Raw genomic sequence first — 16,547 nt, 5'->3', positions numbered from 1 at the left:
AGGGGCAGAATGATCGATGCCAGGGTTCCCATCCTGAACCTCAACCTGAATAAAGACACTTAGCTGCTAGGAGGTCTAAAATTGGTCTCTTTTTCTTGGGGATGACAAAATATTTGGAACAAAATCCCATTCCAGATGGGGCCTTATGGCTCCCCACTGAAGTAGGGAGTCTAGTCTCTTAACTAGTCTCTCTTGAGAGTGGTCCCTGAAAAGGACTGGGGAAGAGGGTTTTGGATGGGGATGGGAAAGGAACTCTGTGGCATATCTGAAATGAATGATGCAAAGAACCCATTTGTCCATTATCCACCATGCAGAGGAAAAATTTGGTAGGCAGCCACCAATTCGGATTTCTGAGGTGGGAGTACATAACATCTGAGTTGGTTCACAGGTCTCTGAGAACCTGTCAAAAGTATTTCCTGATGGGAGGTTGTGGTTAGATGGAACAGCATTGCATTTGTTCCACTGCATCCTCTGTCGCTTTCATAGTGGTTCATATCCTCTTTGTGGGCAGAAGGGCTGTAATGCTGCTCTATGCTTGTACGGTTGTCTATGATACTTCCTATTTGGTGCTGGAGTGTCTCTCTCAGGAAGAGGAGGGTTGTCCTTGAGTCTTTTAATTAGTGTAATGACTCATCCATCTTTAACTATATAAATTGTCCCCATCAAAGGACAAATCCTCCACTGTGGATTGAATACCTAATCCTGAAAATAAAGCCAGGACTGCTGATGCATGATGATTAGAGAGACAAGATGGGTGAGGTAATATCTTTTATTGGACCAATTTCTGTTGGCGACAGAGACAGGCTTTCGAGCTATCCAGAGCTCTTCTCCAGGTCTGGGAACAGTACTCAGAGTACTACCTATGCTAAACTATCTGTTTGACCTTGTATTTAGCTGTGACACTCTGAGTAAATTTCCCCTGGCCTGGAGAAGAGCTCTGTGTACCTCACGCATCTGGTCTCTTTAATTGTCATGCATCAGCAGCTAAATGGACAATTGGTCTGACCCACTGTGGCCATTCCTATGTTCTTATCAGGGAGAGATCAATAACTTTCCCACTGAGAAACATTAGTCTTTATAGACTATCCATGATCTCCTAACAACCCACACCCGCCCCATGATGTCACAAAGTGGTGTACCCTATGCCATGGGGACCTCCTAAACTTATGCTGGACCCCTCTCACTGCCTTACTGGGGACCATGGGACCCATGCATGCAATATCTTGAATCGGTACAGTCCCATCGAGACACACATCAGCCTTTTCCTTCCAGAGACTCGCTTGAGCTCCTTCAGGAGCCCAGGGAGGAAGAAAAGGAAGAGCCAGATCAGCAGTATTGCCGGTCCTAACAGTAAAATCATGGAGAGCCTGAAAAGTAGTGTATTTGGCTCTACACTTGTTTGCTCTGTACCGTATACTTTCCCAGTACCAAGCTGGATGATGGCATGAATCCTGGTGCAGGAATAGAGTGCATCAAAGTGTATCTAATACTCATATACACAACACCAAAGAGAGCACCAAAGAAGAGATTGGTGCAAAGGAAGGCACTGCACCCAGTGCCAAAGCACTCACTACCACAGTAATTCCTGATGCTCTAGCCTTGGTACCAGAAACAGCTAACTTCAGGTCTCAGCACCACACTCCCTTCAAGCTCCCACAGTACCTGATTTATGGGAACAATGAGGTGACATGCCTTTTTGACAGAAGTTCCCATCGACGATATGCTCCTAACTGTAGAAAAGGAGCAATGCTCTTTTCCTTCTAAGCACTTAAAATAGCAACCGTCCTTCCAGAGTCTGAAGGCAGAGCTTTCAAAGATGGAGCCCAGAGGCTAGTGAATCCATAACTCTCAGGCACTTCGAGACTGCCGTGGAACATGAACATGAAGCATTTGTTGGGGATGTGGAATTCCCTTAAACAAAAAAGGCATCTGGTATGCCCATCATTTATAGTACCTGCCATCTTGCAAGAGAAGCAATGTTTAAAATCAGAAGACTCAAGTAGAGAGATTAAAAAAAACACCTTATTCAAAATGTGCCAATGGACAATTAAACACACACTAACCTAACTAGCACTATTAAAATTTAGAGATTGAGAAAATGATGAGTAACGATGCAAAAACCAGGAGCTGTCTCTCACCCCCTCAGACAGTGAGAAGGAAATGAGTGGCAGCTGGGCCCACAGTGCCCTTCATGCTCTCAGGTCAGGAGCACAAGAACATTCAGGGCACATGCATAGCCCCAGTGGACTGCTGGCCAAGTATCCAACCTTGAGCGCATGAGTAGTATGCACTCCAACAGTGGAAAATATAAATGGACAAGCTCTCAAAGAAGAACTTTACCAAGTCCTACCCCTTCTAAAGAAAATAAAATAAAGCAAATTAGCCCTGAGTTAAGGCCTCCCATGTTCTCATAACTCACAAAAAGTCCTAGGTGGGAGAGAAAACAGAAAATCCAACAGCCTAGTAGCGAGCACAGACTGTTGTGTCACCCAGAACCTCAGACTGCTCCTGCAAACAAAAGGAAAAGGGCCTGCTCTTCAGCTTTCAGCATTTTAAAACTTTCTATGATAAAAACAGGAAAGAGTATGTAAAAATAATGTGCAAATTGGTTCTCCATACAGTAGGGTTTCCTGCTGGGCATTTGCTTAAGAATTCAGCTTCAGTGCATTTCTTCCACACCTGCCACAAATCAAGAATGTTTCTCTGCATTTGGCAGTCAGTAATTAATTACCTGAGTCCCTGAATTCACTCTATCTCCACAGTCTTGACATAATCAGCTAGTTTCTCCTAGGCAACACAGAAGAAGCCAGTCTTCCTTCTGTGGATTATTACTAACAACTTTTTTTGTGGTAGTGCTCAAAGGCAATGGTGCAAGTGGCTCTGCACAGGGACGGCAAACACTAGTTGACACACCAGTAGAAGGAGTCAGCCCAGGAAGAAGGGTGGGTCTTGCTGCCATAAATCACAGGGCACTAACAGGGATCTAATAGGGCCCTCCAGTAGCCAAAATATAGAATCATAGGGCCGGAAGAGACCTCAAGAAGTCTTCTAGGTCAGTCCTCTGCACCCATAAGTATTATCTAGACCATCCCTACAGGTGTTTGTCTAACCTGCTCTTAAAAATCTTTACTGATGGAGATTCCACAGCCTCCCTGGGCAATCTATTCCAGGGCTTAACCAGCCTGACATTAGGAAGTTTTTCCTAATGTCCAGCCTAAATTGCCCTTGCTGCAATTTAAGCCCATTGCATCTTGTCCTATTCTTGGAAATTAACAAACAATTTTTCTCCCTCCTCTTTGTAACAATCTTTTATGTACTTGAAAACTGCTTTTTTTTTTTTGCAACACTGTTACACTGGTGACCCAGATTTAGCTTGCAATCCACTATGACCCCCAGATCCCTTTCTGCAGTACTCCTTGTTGGGCAGTCATTTCCCGTTTTGTATGTGTGCAACTGACTGTTCCTTCCTAAACAAAGTACTTTGCATTTGTCCTTATTGAATTTCATCTTATTTACTTCAGACCATTTCTCCAGTTTGCCCAGATCATTTTGAATTTTAATCCTATCCTCCAAAGCACGTGCAAACCCTCTCTGCTTGGTATCATCACAAACTTTATAAGTGTACTCTGTATGCCATTATCTAGATCATTGATGAAGATATTGAGCAGAACCAGACTCAGAACTGGTCCCTGTGGGACCACACTCAATATGTCCTTCCAGCATGTCTGTGAACCACTGATGATTACTCTCTGGGAACAGTTTTCCAACCAGTTATGCACCCACCTTACAGTAGCTCCATCTAGGTTGTATCTCCCTAGTTTGTTTATGAGAAGGTCATGCATAACTGTATCAAAAGCCTTACTAAAGTCAAGATCTACCACATCTACCACTTCCCCTCTATACACAAGACTTTTTACCCTGTCAAAGAAAGCTATTAGGTTGGTTTGACATGATTTGTTCTTGACAAATCCATGCTGACTGTTACTTATCACCTTATTATCTTCTAGGTGTTTGCAAACTGATTGCTTAATTATTTGCTTCATTATTTTTCTGGGTACAGAAGTTAAGATGACTGGTCTGTAATTCCTGGGTTGTCCTTATTCCCCTTTTTATAGATGGGCACTATATTTGCCCTTTTCCAGCCTCTGGAATCTCATTTGTTTTCCATGACATAAATGTTTCCCAATCTTTACTCAAAATAAAGCATGCCAGCGCACCTGCGCCAAACCCCCAGAATCACCAGAGATTTAGTTCTCCCACATAGCTGAGGATCCCAAAGGCTGGGTGGCGTCTGTGAGTCCAGCAAAGGAAATGTCACCCAGCCTCAGTCTAGCTCAAAGCTGAGGACACTAGTAGGTGTGGCTCTTTCCACACACACAGGATTCCTTTCCTTCCCTTCCAGCATTGAGGGCTCTTATATAGAGTGGGAGGCAGAGGAGGGCCTTCCCTTCTTGACAACTGCCTCTGTCCCTGTGATGACAGACAGCTGTTCCCTGCCAGCCCAGGGACAAGATCTATATACCCTGTCACTGGCCTTGATCAGGATCAAGATTCCATTATGCTACATGCTGTACAAAACACACAGAAAGACAATCCCCATCATGGAGAGGTTATAATCCAAATGGGTTTTTATGAGTCTTAAAATCAGTGAAAAACTAGACAAGTCCTTATCTCAAGTGGTTACTTAGTCATATAATAACAGCATACATAAGCACTGATGTATAAAGGCACTGACTTCATTTCCAGTATACAGTAAATCATGGTTTGGTGGGAAGAAAGAATGAGCTGAGATTTTGTAGCCAAACTGACAACTTGCACATCGTTTTCTAACATACAATTACAGAGAGGGTTCGGTCCTTTGTACTGCAGACAGACATGGTTACAGCCAGCAATTTCTATGGATTGCTAAAGATTTTAAAAATATATATATCTCTAGACTACGGACATTCTCAGTTGGGAAATATATAATTTTGTAAAAAGAGTACTCCTTTAATTCATCTAATTCCTCTTAATATTTTGAAGAAAACAAGTTTTACAATGGCCCTGAAGTTAAAATGACAGTCACCTACTTATCTCACACAGAATTTTGTTTTCATATAATTTTTTCCGACAAAGGCAGTATCATACTGTGTCTCTGAAGTGCATAATAATCTGTCAAGCGTTATTAAGTGCCTTTTCTTGCCTATTTCAAATGGCACTGGCCTAAGACTTAGTTAAGATATCTGTGCAAATGTTCTTTTTCTAATGAATAAAAATTGTTTACTAAATGATTAAGCCTTTTCTGTTTTATCAACAGTGTATTTAAACCTTTTTCACAAGAGCACTCTTTGCTTTTCACAAGACTGTTAGTACTTCTAACTCCTATTCTGCTAACAATGAGGCACAGAAAATACACTGAATGAACAGAATATGAGTATCAGTTATCTAATTTCAACATCATCCCCCCTGTAGCGTTACAAGGAATTATTTTTGCCACCTGTGGTGTGTGACTGCCCTATACCCCATCAGCTGCTGCTCCCAAGCATTCTACTACTACTACACCCCTGCAGAAGAGCAGCATGATCTCAACACCATAGCAATGCCATGGATACTGGCACAAAGCACAGTAATATTTAGTAGGAAATACCCCACGGTAAGTATATAAAGGCTGGGTAATATTGTTACTTAGTGAGAAACAGTAACAATATTAACCAGCTTTTATATACTTACCATGGAGTATTTCGCGCTAAATATTACTGTACTTTGTGCCAGTATCCATGGACCCACTGTGAACCTGGGATGTTCCTTGCATTGAAAATATGTACCAGCCTTGAAAAAAAGGGAAATATATAAAAACCTTTATTAAAACTATATTAACAGCCTGATTTCCACTCACAAAACCCACAATATTCATAGTAAAGTTGCAAGTTTGTCCTTAAAATTTTTCTTCCTGAGGCTTGGCATGTCAGTATACTGAAGACAAATTCAGTTTGTCCACTGTTCCTCAGTGCCTGATTAAGGACTGCCTGAACAGCACATAAGCGACAGCTGAATGTAAGTGACAGTCTTAGTTCTTATTTCTTGGCACTTGTGGGTTGCAGTCAGACCTTTACCATCATTTGAATGCAATTTTTGTATTTAATTTCACAATGGTTTCTTTTTTTTGCCAGTTCTGCAGTCTAAAATTACTGCTTTTCCCACACTCTCTTTCTGAGGCTATGGCCTTTGGCAAAGAGAATGACAGGGAAAATATTTATAAGCCATAGACCTGTCATAAACTCCATCCAGGCAAAGGATTGGTAGTAATGTCCTACTGCCAGACTTACAGATACCACTAAAGAGCTTCAGAAATTTTCGGTTTTAATAAATTTCTAATCAACCAATTTCCCAGACCAACTAATCGAGCTGTCCAAGTCTGCTGGATGTCAGTAAGGCCACGCATTGCTTTTCAGCCAGAGAGCAGAACCCATTATGAATAATGCTAGAGTATACGTGAAAGAGAGATTGTCCTTTCTACAACTTATGGCCTGGAGGCTTCATTATTTCATTGGCCATAATTCAATTTTCCCCTTCTTAAAAGATCTGCTTCTGTGACCCACTCCCCACCCTTGAAAACATGCTCAGCTAATAATTTCCGATTAATGAAATCTATTACTAACCTCTCCCCAACCCTTACTATTCCCTGATTGGGCCAGAGAGAAAAGGAAGCTGCAACTAGCTGGGGAGGAACAGAAATGGGGGTAAAACAGCAATAAAAAGTAATTACATAAAAATGCTAACCATATTACAACAGCTAGTTTGCTTAGCCCAGTGGGCTTGAGAATTCCAAGTATCTGCCATTGTCTGTGCTCAGGCAGACAAGAATAATAAAAACAGGGAAAGGATCTTTCAATAAGATTATTAAACCAGTGCATGAAAAATAAGAGTTGTCATTACACTGTAAAGGAGGGAGACAGAGAGAGAGAAACTCACTGAAATTTCTTTCAGTAGATTTGCCTTTGTGATCTGCAAGGTGCAGTTCTCCTGCTTATGCTCTGTTACCCTGGCAACATACTCCTGTAAAATAAAGATTATTAAAGCGCATATGATTATTTGGCCACTGAATGAATGAGGCAGTGCTTCTGAAATTCCTTATCAGAGAAATTCAATTTTAGGACAAATTGTGTTTTGCCGCCTCCCAGCTTCCCCCTCCCTCCCACAATACCAATAAAATCATCATCGCCACAGCTGTACATGATATGTTGTCACTAATTCTTTCATGCTTTTCCTTTTCCATTCCAGGTTTTATTTGAATTCCATAAAAGCAGGTGCTTTCCTCAGTTTGTGGGATTTTTTTTTGGTAGGTGGCTTTTTGATTTTTGGTAACTGGAGCCCATTTTTCTTCTGATATACACAGCTACAGATAGCAGAGCTAGGAAGCCAGTCAGCAACCTACTCCTGCCACACCGTAGTAGTTACAGGAAAGATCCCACATTCAGCCTATGGTTGGAGAGGCCATTAAGAGTTGCACACTTACGCTCCCGTCCATTCCCTTCCTCCTGGAGCCTATTTCCCTTTGTGCTCCATATTGCCTCTGCTCTATTTTAAGTTCATCTCAAGAGCGGACAATTTGGAAGACTGATGACTAGCCAGTCTATGATGATTTTCGGCTAATGCCTTCCCTCCTGGGCACTTCATTGCTGGCGACAATGCTCAACTCCAAAACTATTTATTGTCCCAGAGAAAGACATCCTGCAGTCCCTTACAGTTAAAAACATGCCGCTGCCTTTGTAAGGCTGACTTAGATAGCACATAACACTGAGCTGGCAGACATCACCTCATGGCTTGTGAATCAGTCAGAATCTCTCATAGGTACTTTTGAGGCACCTACCACAGAGGTAATGTAAACACTGTTTTGTTACTATGGCAATTTATGCTATTTCTGTACCACAAATAGACTGAATTTTTTGTGTCATCCAAAGGTGCTTTCTTCTCTCCAACTGCCCATTATTATGATGTGTTTGTATTCTGGTAATGCTTGAAGCTCTTGCAGCCCCGTTGTGCTAGGGACATACACACAGAATAAGAATAGAAGACATTCCCTCCCACAAAGAACTTACAAACCAAATAAGACAAACAAAAGGTCCTATACTTTTTTCTCCTTTCACCTCTTTGTTCTCTCACAACCTCTCACTGATAACTGTCATGGCTTCCATTAAAGCCTTCCTCTAGTATCTTGCATTTCTCTGAACACCATCAGACTTGGGCTTAGTTCACAGGGAAGCCAAAAGTGGCTGACACAGACAAAGTGACAGGAGGTCCACCTTCCCCTCAAGAGGATTTCATCTGCCAGTGTGGGTGAGAACAGCTGATATGAATGTTCATGGTGGAGGGTGTTACTTCTGTTAAGGTGTGCGCTGCAATACCCTACAAATGTGGACCAAGAAGCAATGAAGCGGTGCCTTATAACAGAGCACAGAAAGTTGACATGTACTAAACTTATGAACCAAGTCAGATTCAGAAACAAACTCATCTCCAGGCCCTTTTTTCAAGTAAGAGTCTTTGTTAGTCCAGCTTTGCAATATTTCTGATTAAAAAAAAAGCTTGTAAGTTATTCCAAAGAAACATTCTCACACTATTTTTACTCCAAGTTTCAATCACTTGCAGAATGCAACACATGAACCGGAACCCTGGGTACAGGCAGACAGCACTGCAGAAAACTTGCAGGTGTTAGTCACTCCCAGCACTGTGCAGCAGGTGTCACTACAGCCCCACTGGCCTGAAGAATTTCGTAGTTGGGGGTGCATGGAGAAAACTGGACACAGAACAACTAAATGGACAATGGACTTTAAACTGGTGAAGAAAAAGGCTGTGAAACATCTACATAAGAAGGGAACAAACACTGATTACATGCCAAGAAAGTCACCATCCCAACAGATAAGAGCTGAGTTTTCACAGAAGGGGGGGGGGGGGAAGAGAAAGAAAGATGCTCTGACCACAGGGAGTCTTTCTACAGGTAGCATGATGAGGGGGAGTGGAAATCACAAGCTGGGCGAGCCTTACTCCTCTAAACAGGTTCATCTCATGATCACATCAACCTGTGCAGGCTGCACTCGACCATAGGAAAGAGGAGACTGGAAGAATAAGCACTATAAAACGTGAAGTCTTTCATTTGAGAAGCCACACAAATTAACTCCAATTACTGTCACAGTCACCACAATGGAGGGTGGGAGGCACAGGACTTGTTGCTGCACTCCATCTTGCTTTATTGGGGTGTCTCTGCTTAGGTAGGAACAGTGAAAACCTATCCCCTTTACAGTACTGCACCTTTTAATATCTCCTCTTTTTTCCCCATGAAGTTTAATTAAAAAACAATGAACCTTTTAAATAGCTGACTGAAAAATATAAAATTGCACTATTCTATCAAAGTTTAACATCTCCACATTCTGAGAGCATGGGGAGAATGCAAAAAGAGTATACTGGGTACTTCTCTCACCAGAAGGCTGGGGACTGAGAATTAAAAATCAGGCCAAGGTAGATGCATCTGATTCACCAAGTACAAAGGATTCTGCTCCTTCAGGTAGCATTTAAGAATGTATACGGACTCAGAAAGGAAAGGAAATTTCTTCTTTTAATGATACCAAACTCAGAATTGTTCCTGTTTGTCTTAATGGATAATAACTATGAGCCGATGCAACTAGTAGCCTTTGTGTACCACTATTAATGAGCAATTGAAATGCCAACTGGATGAGGCCATCTCAGATTATGAAAGGGATGACAGCATATTTCCAAAGGGAGCAGTAAAAAAATCCTGTGACTGTTCCTTTGGACTAATTTATCGGGAAGAGTGGCCCAGTGATCAGGGTAATAAGCCTTTGAGTTTGGAGAGCTGGGTTCAATTCCCTTTTCTACCACAGACTCCCCAGGTGATCTTTGGCAAGTCCTTTGTGTCTCAGTTCCCAGCTATAAGAGCATTGTTCTACCTCAGAGAGGTGCTGTGCAGATAAATACATTAATGATTGTGATGGGGCCTGGCAAGGAATGTACTACCCCATTAGGAGCCGCAATAAGAACCACTTGCATGGAATCAAGGAGGCTCCCTGCTGCTTTGGGGAGTTCTGAGGTAAGGGCCTTTAAACTGTTTTCCAAATGCTCCTTTCATGGGGCTTCATTATATGGAGATACACTTATGTTAATTAGTGTGTTTGATCTCTCATGGCCCACATCTGAGTAGCGCCACTTGCTGACAACCAGTTGGGATGAAGTATGGCGAGGCGTATCTGCAGTACCACACCTGGCCATCTGGGAGTGCAAAGGGTGGCTCATCCCTTTACAGGGCCATACACATGATAAAGGAACCTCTTGACTAGTATTTAGTTTTTCTAATGTATGAAGAAATATTGTGCTAGTCTTAACTCCTAGATTCTAATGAAATTGCATCCCTAAATACTTTACTCACTACAGCACTCATTTGCTTGCAGGCAGCCCAAAACAGATTAATCACTTCCATACATTCTTATGGTATCTGCCTGTTTAGTCATCAAGACATCCATCTTAGCTATTCACAGCCCACTGTTTAAAAAAAAAATTGTTTAGTATTGCTTTTGTCCAGCTATCAATCCCAAATGTGTTCAGGCCATTACAGAGAGACAATGTTGTCTTGTGATTAAAACCAATCCATGTTCTATTCCTGCCTCTGCCATTGTCTCAAGGTGTGACATTGGAAAATTTATTTAATATTTTTGCCTCCATTTCCCCATCTGTAAAATGCAGCAACTCCACCGACCCAACTTTGAAAGCACATTAAGATCTTGGAGTGCAAGCTATATATAAGTATGAAGTCTTCCTATCATATTGTGAAGGCCTATATTCTGCTTCTCTCTGTCTACATCTATCAGCTGCTGTCTTGCTAAAAGGTTTGACCAGAAGTTAGTCACATATGACCAATCCATCTTGATGAGGACATGGCACTGTCCACCAACCTCATGTCTCTTCACACCTCCCTATCACCAAGGCTCAATCTGCAGGGACCCCAAAAGCATCACGTAGAGCAGTGACACTTAGACCTCTTGCATCCGAAGAAGTGGGTATTCACCCACGAAAGCTCATGCTGCAAAACGTCTGTTAGTCTATAAGGTGCCACAGGATTCTTTGTTGCTTTTACTTAGACCTCAGTGGTTCAGGAGCCAAATTTGTGATCAATATTACCCAAGAGATCCACTGAAGTGTGAATCCATCGTTTCATTTAACATTATATATATATAAATAAAATTCTCTCAGCAAAAGGATTGACCAAGTATTTTATCAACTACAATTGGTTAATAACATAATAAAAGCATCCTGATTGGTTAACAATTAAATTACACAGCGTTTTAATATCATGTGCTGCAAAGAGCCATAGGAGACACATTAACGAGCCACTGTCACTCGTGAGCCTCAGTCTGAGTATCACTAACTTACAGTTAGACAAGTTACCACTGATCCAATAGCTATGAGATATTGTCATCAACTTCTGAGTTAGACTCTGTTCTATATCAGCAACCACAGAGTTTATAGACACAGAATAAAAAAATTCTAGGCCTGGAAAGGACCTTGAGAGGTCATCATATCCCACCCCCTGCGCTGAGGCAGGGCCAGGTAAACCTAAACCATCCCTGTCAGGTGTTTGTCCAATCTGTTCTTAACCACCAATGATGGATATTCCCCAATCACCCCTAGAAGACTATTCCAGAATATAAACTATCCTTACAGTTAGAAAGTTTTTGCTAATATCTAACAAGTCTCACTTGCTGCGGATTAAGCCCATTACTGCTTGTCCCATCTTCAGTGTACAAGGAGACCAACTGATCCCTGTCCTCTTTATAACAGCCTTGATGGCATTTTAAGACTTATCAGGTCCCCCCTCAGTCTTCTTTTCTAAAGACAAACATCCTCAGTTTTTTTTAACCTTTCCTCATAGATCAGGTTTTCTAAACCATTTATCATTTTTGTTGCTCTCCTTTGGATTCTCTCCTGTTTGTCCACATCCTTCCTAAAGTGCAGTGCCCAGAATTGGACACAGTCCTCCAGCTGAGGCCTCATGAATGCCAAGTAGAACAGGACAATTACCTCCTGAGTCTTACATACAACATTCCTCTTATTACACCCCAGAATGATATTAGCCTTTTTCACCACTCCATCACATTGTTGACTCATTTTAATTTGTGCCCTACTATAACCCCCAGATCCTTTTAAGCACTGCTTCCACCTAGCTAGTTATTCCCTGTTTTGTAGTGGTGCACTTTATTTTTCCTTCCTATGTTAAGTACTTAGCATTTATCTTTATTGAATTTCATCTTGTTGATTTCAGACCAATTCTCCAATTTGTCAAGTCTTTTTGAATTCTAATCCTGTCCTCCAAAGTGCTTGCAATCTCTCCCAGCTTGGTGTCATCTCCATTTTATATTTTAGCATGGAAAACCTGGGATGACCATATACACCCCAAAAATATATGAAATGTTGAAAATAGTTAAAAGCATAAACCTCCCCCCCAAATCAGACCCCATTCTCATATTTTGTTACACATACAGTATGAAAAATAACTGGAGCAGGATGGGGTGAGGATTAAAAGGAAAAGTAGGTCCAACCAAGGCACTGTAATTAACTCATCAAAGACCAGGCCTAGAAAGGAAGTTTCTCATAACACACACATATACTGTAGCAGTAAAAGAGAAGGAGATAAGTAGTCCCATAGGCATTTTTAGGCAGGTTTACAGAATGCTCTGCAAACAGAGAGTAATGACCCCTGAAGAGCACAACACACCATTTCTTTGGTACATCCACGTACAGCAAACAGTACCTGAAGCTCTGCCTCTAGTGTAGCCACCTTCCACTCAGACTCTCTCTCCAGCTCTTCCATCGTCTGAACTAAGACACTATTCTGGTCACTCAGGTCCATTACGTAGGACTGGAGAAGCCTCACCTTCATCTGTAAAGGCAAAAAGTAGCTCAGCTGTAAATTATCATGAATATCTATATGACAGTTGCATGCGAATGCCCCAACCAGGGTCCTCTCGTATTAGGTGCTGTATACACACACATAGCATGAGACAGTCCCAGCCACAAATAGCTTACAAACTAAAGACAAGTGTGAGAGACAAATGAAGGGACTAGGGATGGAAGAACAAGGATAACTGTGACAGGAACACATGGTTATGCAGACTTGCTAGGTGCACCAAGTAGAGACTGAGTCTTTTAAAAAGAGGTGGTAATAAGAAGCAGTGATCTCTCCTGATACTCTAAAAAGAGGTTTGCATGACCATGTAATGAAGTTTGGACTGAATTACTAGATATCCGGCTTTCGACAGTGGGTACTAGGAGGCCTGGCGGAAACAAAGAACGAGTATTGTTCTAGTAGCTGTGAAGAAAAGGACCCCTCTTCCAAAATGGAAATCACTAGGTATCTAAATGGGCCAGTCCCACAGTCTGTAATTTAACATTTAGGAATAAACAGTGCAGAAACCAGACTAATTAACAGCTTTGTAAACCACTTTATGGCATGGTTAGGCTGTGTCTGCACTGGTCAAGGAAAGCTCCATAGAAACCTAACAGGAAGTACTGTGGTGAAACATTGTGCTCGCTGTGGTTTTTCTAAGGCACCGTAGCAGTGCTGTCAACCTGGTCTGGCTCTGAGCTAATTTCTGCTTCCTCTCATTCCTGTTGGCTCACTTGGCCTTCCAGCCTTGTTTGGCTACTGCAGTGACTTGGCCCTCTGGCTACATCAGTAAAGGAAACAAAATCAAAACACTAGAACAAAAGAGTCCAGTGAAAACGCAGGGTTTTTTGGTGCTAATCCAGCTTTGCCCATGTACCTCTTGGTGCCCCAGCAGCAACTACCATAGCAATTAGATTACTTATAAACGCCCCAGTTCAGCACCGGGGTATGTGTACCACAGTTTGGGAAACCCTGTTATGGTGGATCTCTGAACCAGGACTTTCAAAGTAGGTGTCTTCAGATGTTATGACACATCAGCAAAACCTCAGGGATAGAAGCCAGTGTTTAAGTGCTCAGAGTGCTAGCTTCGCTGTTGGTTCACAGCACTCTGCCACATAGGGGCACCCACTTCTTGTGAGAGCCTTAGCGAAGGAAAATACTGGAATGGGAAGCCAGGAGCTCAACATCTATAAAATGCAGAGCTATATGGGGGTGTTCAGGTGACTTGGACTGGCACCAAGCCCCCCGGCAATTGCATTGGCTGTTCAGGCCTGCTGAAGAGTGATAGAAGGGTTTTCACCAATTAAGTTATGGACAAACAATCCACTCAATGAAATAACTAGCATTAAACACTTTGAAAAATTCATTACACAGTTTATCTAACCATGGCCTTTTTATAGATGCAAGTTGAGAAAAAGGTGGATAATTTCCCTTTAAAATAGCAACTCCCATGGCAGCTACCTATAAAGGAAATTCTTGTCATAAACCATTCCACTAATCTTCATAAAAGACAGCATGCCAAAGGTACAAATTAGTACACTTAAGAACCTTTGAACATAGTCTACCATTTGTAATCTTGTTCACCCTTAGTATGGAATACCTTTGATTAAGGCTAGAAACTGCAATTAAAAACCCCACAAATATTTGTGATACTGTAGTTAGAAATGCCTTGTTGTTACTCAGACAGCCACAGGTAAGAAATGAAGTCTCAAATGATAAGAACACAGGAATTACTATACTGGATCAGACCCAAGGACCATCTAATCCAGTAGCCCATCACAGGAAGGTACAAGAAAACCGTAGTAGACAAACGTAGGATAATCTGCCCCCTGCATTAGGTCTCACTGTGGTCTCTAATAGATAGATAGGTATTAAAACTCATGCCTCAGGGTTTAAGCCAATCTGAATTTTAGCATTAATTATAACAATTCTAGATCTCAATGTCGATATACATTTCCAATCCTTTTTGAAATTTTGCTAAATTCTTGCCCTAAATGACTTCCTATGACAATGAATTTCATTGTCTAATTAAATGTTGTGTAAAAAAGTATTTCTTTCTATTGGTTTTGAATTCAGCACTTTTTAACTTAATTGAATGTCCCCTTGTTTTTGTGTCATGAGACAGAGAAAACAGAAGCTCCCAATCTCCCTTCTCCAGACCAATCATTATTTTATGTACTTTTATCAGGTCCCCTCTTATTTGTTGCCTAACTGAAACAATCCCAATCTTATCAAGTTTTCTTCATATCACAATTATTCCCAGGCCCTTGACCCTTCTTGGTGCTCTTCTCCGAACATCCTCTCGTTCTGCAATATCTTTTTTGCGATGGGTTGACCAAAACTGCACACGCTATCCAGATGAGGCAATTGCACTGATTTATATATAAGGCTTTATAATGTTCTCTGATATTCTCCATTCCATTCCTCATGCATCCCAGCATCTTCTTTGACTACAGCTGCACATTAACCAAAGTTCTTCATGGAGATGTCTGTAATGAGGTGCAGGTCCCTTTTCTTTAGTCAATACAATTAATTTTGAACCCTGTAAGGTGTATAAATAGTTTACATTTTCTCTCACCAGTATACTACTTTGCTTTATTGACACAGAATGTCAACATAGACAACATTTCAAATTTCAAGAGGATTTTTTGTTATATTGCTGCCAAAAGTGCCTATTTCAGCTTCTAGGCTGCTTCCCACTTAAGAAATGTTCTTTGCCTTATCCCTTTGTCACTGTGCCTCAGTGGTTCAACAGCTGAGAATGCCAGATTCAGGACAAACTGCTGAGAAATATGGCAAACTCACCCCACACTGTTGGTTAATCTATCATTAGATTATACCAAGTCAGTAACAAAAGTAAACTTCTGTCTCATCACATTGGTTAACAAGAAGTCAAAAATGCAGCCTCCTTAGGCATCACAACCCTTATTTCACCATCCAGACACTAGACTCTGATGAGTGGTTATTGAAAACCAATTTCATGAATCAAACAAAGGGTTCTTCGAATCCCAAGAGACCAGCCATACATATAATCATTGCAAAGTTCTTATATCAGGTTTGTAGCAGTGATTTTTCAGACTGCTGGCTTGTAAAGTCTCTGGTAAATTCCAAAAGATTGGAAACTTCTCAGTCCACAGATCACAATGCTCCTTTTAGATAAAAGTCCACAGTCCAGAGAATCAGAGCAGAAAAGAGACACCCTGGAGATGTTTACAGGGTCTTTTATACTCGCTGCCTTGTGCCTGGAATTTTATTGTACCAAACAAAAGCCCACAGCACAGTTTGTGGAAAATGACTGGTGCAATATGGAGTTCAGGGTCACATAAGCATGTCACATGCTTTACTGACTCACAGGGGCAGCCACTGGCCACTTGGAGGCTAAAGCATCTGCAGAAAGAGCCATCTGGGCGGAATGAGTTTCTTCCATGGCCCACTGAGAGAGAGAGTTAAAGTGTCTTTGATAGGCTATCAACTTGATTAGTCAATTCACAGTATGCTGGTTAGACTGGATGTAAACTACTTTGTGGGTGTTACCCCAGGAACAAACACAATGGTGATATGGCTATATAGCCAATATTCTTCACTTCAGATACAAAATGATACATGCATATAAATA

At 41.5% G+C, this 16,547-nt stretch overlaps 1 protein-coding gene across 6 annotated transcripts in view; it reads right to left on the bottom strand.

The window, feature by feature from the left end:
* The window catches only part of LOC120384228 (mitotic spindle assembly checkpoint protein MAD1-like), a 268,654-nt gene that overhangs the window by 157,106 nt on the left and 95,001 nt on the right, over nt 1–16,547 (bottom strand). For all 6 annotated transcript variants that reach the window (XM_039502618.1, XM_039502612.1, XM_039502613.1 and 3 more), the window contains exon 3: nt 12,797–12,925. In XM_039502618.1, coding sequence (XP_039358552.1) covers nt 12,797–12,925 — 129 coding nt within the window. The remainder of the gene's footprint in view (nt 1–12,796; nt 12,926–16,547) is intronic.

Source organism: Mauremys reevesii, linkage group 16 (genome assembly GCF_016161935.1).
Source record: "Mauremys reevesii isolate NIE-2019 linkage group 16, ASM1616193v1, whole genome shotgun sequence".
Lineage (NCBI taxonomy): Eukaryota > Metazoa > Chordata > Testudines > Geoemydidae > Mauremys > Mauremys reevesii.
Note: the sequence above shows the minus strand (reverse complement) of the source record. Positions and strands in the feature narration are given on the sequence as shown.